Genomic DNA, 7,239 nt, shown 5'->3' with positions numbered 1-7,239 from the left:
GTAGTCCCATGTTTGACATGATTGCAGATGTTTCACATTTGCATCGAGTGCAAATCCTCGTGACAACAATAGGCAAGGTGATGAGGTAGGATAACAAACTTATAATTTATCATGTTGGTAGATGACTGCCACAATCTCTAAGGGGTTTGTAAAACATTTTCAATCTTTAATCATATATAAAAGTTCAAGTATAATTAGAATAGAAAACATTAAAAGCTTTATTATCAAATTGTCATGATTATGATGTACAAAAATGTTATAAACTTGTTTTCTAAATGAGTTGAGGATCAAAAGCTTGTTTGAAATTTTCATATAATAAAATTTAATATTTGATTGATTTATATAAAATTTAAATATACAAATATATTTTTTTATTGTAAATATGACATAACTTAAAACATGTTACTCTTATTAGTACTTGTGGTTAGGCAATACTATTGTAATGAGTTTTTTGTTTTTCTAGTTAACTAGTTATTAAAAAAATTAATTTGAACCAATCACAAACAAATTTTAACTTTTAATTTTTTCAATCTTTTTATTTACCAAAGTCTAACTGTACAATTTTTAACATTATAAATTACGAAAATTATTTTGTGTAAATTTATTGACTAAATTGTCGAAAAATAAAATTATTAATCCTTTTTGCTGCCGACAAAATTTGTTGCCTCCTCGTAGGACCATGTTTGCTCGTCTTTGATGATATGTCTATAGCTTGTACAAATAAAGTTTTTTATATTCTCAATGAATAAATATGTTTTATACTTTAGAAAAAAATACAGTACAAAAATGAGATAATATCCCTCATCAAAATTTGATAGATAATGATATTAATATATTAGCTACCCGTGTGATTTTTTCTTGTATACTAATACATAGAGCAAGAATATTTTCTTTCTTAAATAATTAGTTGTTCAGTTAATGATAGAATTTTATAGAAATGTGAGGTGGGGTTATTTTTAATGTAAAAATATTAGTTAATTTGTGGGGTCCATATTTTTGAAATAAAATGTTACGTGTTTATTATAAATTTAGTTAGATAAAATAATTAGCTTGATGTAAATTTTAATTTGGAATTATGTAAATTAATTATAATTCATATTAATAAAATAATATTAATTTTTATAATATAGTATAAACATTACAATGAAAATATACACTTTTCTTAAAGGTAATACTTAATTCAATTCAAAAAATTATATTAAATACTTATAAGCAATTTTGTCTTCCGGACTTTTGAAAAGCATACTAAATTTTTTGCATGTATGTTTTTTCTTTATGATAATTTGACAAATAAAAATTAACTCTAATTCTAATTTTAATTTAAATGATTTGGAAATTATTTTACAACAAAAAATGATTATAAAATTAATCTATTACAACATTATCATCTTTTATGAATTGAATTATAATCCTCTAATGTACATATTAAATAATATTTACCAATATCAAATAATATTTTTAGTTTGAAATTATTGTACAAATTTCTAAACATTATTTTATGAAAAAAAAATAATAAACAATCTACAACTATTTTAAAGTTTGAAATTATATAATATTTAATATATTCATCTTTACAATATGTGAATTAGCTTACTACTTTTTTTTTTTATGAATCATAATTTAGATTACTATCTTATATCTTTAGAGTTCAATTAGTATAGAAGTTGGTGCTTCTAAGATTTAAGTTACAGTTAGAGATAGTGTTAGGGTTACATTTGAATTAGTATTAGGGTTGGGATTAGTATTATGGCGTTGACATATTTTATACTCGTGTTAAGATGTAATTAATGTTATGGTTCTTTCTACAATCCTAATTATGATCATAATCTTGATCCTAACCATTATCCTATCTCCAACCCTCAAACTCAATCTAACTTTAAGCCCAATGCTAACCTTGATTCAATTTCTAACCATAACCTTGAACTTAATCTTAACCAATCCCTAACTTTAACCCTAATTTAAATTTTAACTCTAAGCCTAACCCTATACCTAACCTTAACACTAACCCTAACTCTATCAAAAAAGAAATATCAATGATGAAGAATCTTAGGGGACTTATGAGTAGGATCTCAATTTCTAACCTTAACCTTGAACTTAATCCTAACTAATTCCTAACTTTAACCCTAATTTTAACTTTAACTCTAACCCTATACCTAACCTTAACACTAACCCTAACTATAACAAAGAAGATATATCAATAATGAAGGATCTTAGGAGACATATGAGTATGATCTCAACTATTGATATATTCTTATTATTACTATTTTTATTTAATTAATTGACTTTTTAAAGTAGATTTAAATCTAAAACTATTTCAATTATTTAACTTTATTTTGTGAAATTAAAATTTTATTAGGATTTCTTTAATTTATATTATTTTTTCTAGTAAAATTTTAATTATTATGAAATAATTATGTTTAATTTTTTAATCTTAATTATTATAATTTTTAAAATATAATCATTATTAAAATTAAATCATAATTATTATTAAAACTATACTAAAAACAAGGCAAGTACTAGCCACTATGTGGCACTTGTTTATACTTATAATGAAGAATTGGAATTTTGTAACTTACTCCTTGTTCTCTATGCCACCAGTTTAATGACTACTAAAATTAAACTTCTAATCGCAAAACACATTTTTCTTTCTCATTCAAAATAACATGTTATTTTATATGTAAATAAAATATATTTTTTGTACATTTATTTATCATAAAATATGTTATCTTTAATATAAGACTTCTGAAGTCTATTCACATTAAAAATATCTTAACAGTTTAATATAACTTTATACAAAAGGCCTTTGGGTCCCTTCAAAACCTATTTGTTTCATAATCAAAAACTTTATACAAAATGAATAAAAAATAGATCGAAGAAATCACAAACACACTTTTTATTATTCATAGAATAAATATTCACTCAAATTTTTGGTTTTTCCCTTCACATATATCTTATTCCATACATTTATCCTTCAATATTCCTCTTAATAGGAACATTAATAACTCTTATATATCAACATCAATAACTCTTACATCTATTTTATTTGTGGTATACATAATTGTATATCTATTGACAATGATAATTGTTAGTAATAATGATGTTGAATGAGGTATTTATCAAGTTCTATTGAATGCAAAGTTTGATGCCCCATATTAAGAAACTAGAGCCTGAAGGCGACGCTCCAACAATGCAAAATTGTCATCTCTCTTGAGCAAACTGAGTCGAACATAACGTTTATCTGCTTCAAACACACTAGCATTCCGTCCAATGATGCCTGCTTTCCTAAGCACCCCTGTGCAATCAGTCTCCTCCTCCTTCTCACATTTCACCCATGCATATGCTGAAAACAAATTACATTTCTTTCCATATCAGCTCTACAATCTATTTTGTATATTACAGAGTGAGTATTATTGATAATAACTTAGTATACATATATTTATATGATGATTCTTGTTTTTTAATTAAATTATGTAAAAAAATTTATGAATCACACTCTAAAATTCCTATATTCTTACAACAACAACAATCCATATCATAAATTATGAAATCTGATATCATTATTATCTTAATCCACTTACCTGGTGAGGGGCCGGTGACCTTCTTGAAAAAGGTGCAGTAACGAGGCTCCAAACTCTGAAGAGAGAAACGATGAGAGCCACTGAAAATTTTCTCCAGTCTTTGCCAGCGGTTTCTCATTACACTGTATGCGTAGTGGAAAAGCAATTGCTTTTCATCTGTGTGCCTCTTTTCCATTTGCTTTTTCTGTTTGTAACCATTTACAATTGCTTTTAATAGTATGGTCGTTCGAAGCTGCGTATCGTGCGATACACCCAATGTATTTTCTTCAACATAATCGTACATCTTCTCGTACACATCGTAGTCTTTTACAATGGCCCACCTTCAAAACCTCTCAAAATTTCAGAATTCTTGCTTATTATTCAAAAAAACAGATCAAATTATCATCGAAATAAATCAAAATTTAGTCATTTTTGTTTGTGAATTAGACTATGTAGAAATTTTTTAATCAACCTATTCTATTGATCATATTTCACTATCATCTTTTGTTCTTTTTAGTTTTTTATTAACTTGATGATAGATGATAAAGTGTGATCTGAAAGACAAAAAATTCTACACAATTTAATCTAAAAACAACAAATTAAAGCAATGTGGCCTTTATTTCTGGATTAGATTTTGTAAAAATTTTCTTATCAACATTTAAGATTTCAATCTCAGGTTATTTGATATCTGATACTGATGATGAATCATAGAAAATTGATCTGAAACATCCATGAAAAACTTCTGCACAATCTAATCTATGCACAATCTAATCTAAAAACAACAATGAAAAACAAATAATGTATTTCATAAATTTTCTAATGTGAAAGAGAAAGTAAAAATGGAGTTTATACCCGAGCCTGGATCCTGCGTGGCCCGTGACCTTGGAGAGGGTGAAAAGCATAATATCTTCATTGGCTGGGCGTGGGATTCCTGTGTAGTGAGGCCAGTAATAGGCATGATCATATATATCTTTTACGTTCTTACTTGTCAGAACGCCTTTCTTCAACAGGCCATCTGGGTTGTTTGGAGATGTAACAAATTCAATGAATGTAGACGAATTTAGAAACTCTGATTTTTTAACCCAAGCTCTCGCATCGCCCTTCCACACATAGTCGTTTGAGTCGAACATTTCTGTTTGATCTCGATATGACTGTACAACAAGCACATATATTAATTAAAAATATTCCTGAAACTAATTACAATTTTCATCAGCTACTATTATTACAATTACTTTTCCTTCGAAATAAGAAAGAGATATAGAATGTCTTAGAAAAATGAGTGTTCAAATGAACTACTTAGAACATTGTGTTTAAACCGGCCTATTTAGGATAAATCACCTAAACAAATCTAAAATGAAAAGAAATGAAGCTATTTTACCCCGTAATATGGAATGGCTGCGACCACTTTTGAGGGGTTTCGAGCATGAGCCTGGGAAAGGCTGTAAACTGCGGCATTGATAAGCTGGGTAGAACCTGTTCCCAGAACAATATATCTGCCTTTTGTCACTGCGTTTCCCACCATCTCATGAAGGGCACGAATCTGTTTCTCTAACTCTGGAGATGTGGCAGAATATTCTAAAGCGTTGTTTACGTCGTAGCTCATTCGGTACCATGCTGGTACTACAGTTGCTCCTGCTTCTGCATTTGCAATCCAGAATGGCTCTAAGAAAGTAGGATCTCCTCTGCAATACAAACATTGGGTAATAAAAATTATTAGCAAACGAGAGGTATTGATGAATACTTAAGAAAAGTCACAAATACGCTAGATTATAACTTCCAAGTCTATAAATATGAACTAGTACAAGTCACAAGTACTAACCTAGTACTAACTTATAAGTTAGATCTATAAAAAGAGCATGGCTAATAAATCAAGATAGATTATAAATCAACTAGTCATAAATAAGTTAGCTTGCAATCTAATGAATCATGATAGATTATAAATCAACTAGTCATAAATAAGTTAGCTTGCAATCTAATGATAGAAAAGAACATGGATAATTTATTAACGTCCACCGCACAATTTGAAAAGAAGTTTGAACAGTGAAATTCATTGTAACAAATAGATGATGACCCTAGATTCAAATCCTCAATGACCTATACAAAAGTTTCAATATGATATTAGAACTAGACCAAAGCTTAAAGCCAAACAAAAAAAACTAGGAGCCTTGAATACCAACAATGTGAGATCAAAAGTGGGTATCGGAAAATCATCTATACTTAAGACTTGAAGATGAACTAGTGACAAGCAATTTAGTAATCAAATGGTAGAAGAGAGTGTGACTAACTGGTTGGCGTCCACCACACAATCTGAAATGAGGTGTGAACAGTCAGGTCCAGTGTAGCAGGGATTACATTCACAAACGAAGGATCCATTATGATCTGTTAGAAAGGTATCCACAAACACATAACCATGGCCAGAGCACTGGTACTGTGCTGCTACTGCTTCTGCTTCATCTGCAGCTCTTCTGCTCCACCCCCTATTTTCACTTATTAACATTCTGCCCTTCCTATTATCACCGTCCAACAACTGCCTATGATCTGAGGGACGAAGAAGCAAGTATCCATTAAGGAGCAGGGAAAGCAGCAGCACCACGCTGTACCATATGGGTTTTTTCGAACCACTTGGAGACTTGTATTCAGGCATCATATTGTTTGTGTAAATGATTTTCTTGGCTTACAATGAGTCCATTTAAATACTAAATGGTTTTACAGTCCAAATTTTAGACCACTACTTTGGTCAAAGGTAAGCCCATATTTATTTTTATTTTTTGTGAAATGTTACTTGATTCGTTTGTACTACATTGTTTACAGATTTGGTCAAAGAAAGAAACCAGATCAATATTCAATTGCAGACACGGCTCCTAATTTTAGAGTGGAAAATAAATTTGACTGAAAGATTTAGTTTTCAACAATAGGCTTGAGTTTTTTATAATAGATAGGTTTTTTAATTCAATTGTATTTATTTTTCAGTCAATCTTTTGAAAGTTCATCTCAAAATAAATTTTCTATTTTCTATGTAGATTAGATAAGGTTGTTTCTGAGTATTTGTTTTTCAGTCAATTTTTTGAAATTTCATTGCAAGAGTTATTTTCAAAGAATGGTAAGTATGGGTTTATGGTCATCTATGTGAATCGGACAAGATTGTTTCTGAATTCAGCTGTGTTTATTTTTCAATCAACAATTTTGAATTTCATTCCAAAAGATATTTTTAAACAATAATAGGCATGACTTTTTGACAGCCCATGTGATTAGATAAGATTGTGTTGGGATTCAACTTTGTCTGCTGTTCATTAGATATTTTAGATTAGCACTCTTCCAATGATTTAGTAACAAACAGTTGAATATACAAATAATCTTTTTTTCTATTTTTAAACATTAAATTATTTAATGATGGAAAAAAAATAAAATATTTAAATTAAAGATAATTATAGAAATGTCTTGTATTACAAGCAATGTGAGTCAGACAAGATTGTTTTTCAAATCAATTGTGTATATTTTTCAGTCAACCTTTCTGAATTTCATTACAAGAGATATTTTTGAACAATAATAGACATGACTTTTCTGCAAGTCTATGTGATTAGATAAGATTACTATTGGATTCAACTGCATTTTTATTTCATTAGATATTTTAGATTCACACACTTTTAGTAATTTAGACACAAACATAATTGAACTTAAAAAT

General features: G+C 28.6%; 1 protein-coding gene across 1 annotated transcript; it reads right to left on the bottom strand.

The window, feature by feature from the left end:
• Positions 1–2,869: 2,869 nt before the first annotated feature.
• On the bottom strand, positions 2,870–6,205 carry LOC131068744 (tryptophan aminotransferase-related protein 3). The gene is made up of 5 exons (XM_058003994.2): positions 5,843–6,205; positions 4,936–5,239; positions 4,410–4,708; positions 3,579–3,898; positions 2,870–3,340 (listed from the first exon to the last, which is right to left on the bottom strand). The coding sequence occupies exons 1-5, from the start codon at positions 6,202–6,204 to the stop codon at positions 3,153–3,155; spliced, it is 1,473 nt and encodes a 490-aa protein (XP_057859977.2). The 5' UTR covers position 6,205; the 3' UTR covers positions 2,870–3,152.
• Between the last annotated feature and the right edge of the window lie 1,034 nt (positions 6,206–7,239).

This window comes from Cryptomeria japonica, chromosome 5 (genome assembly GCF_030272615.1).
Source record: "Cryptomeria japonica chromosome 5, Sugi_1.0, whole genome shotgun sequence".
NCBI lineage: Eukaryota > Viridiplantae > Streptophyta > Pinopsida > Cupressales > Cupressaceae > Cryptomeria > Cryptomeria japonica.
This window is presented reverse-complemented; position numbering and strand designations above follow the sequence as displayed.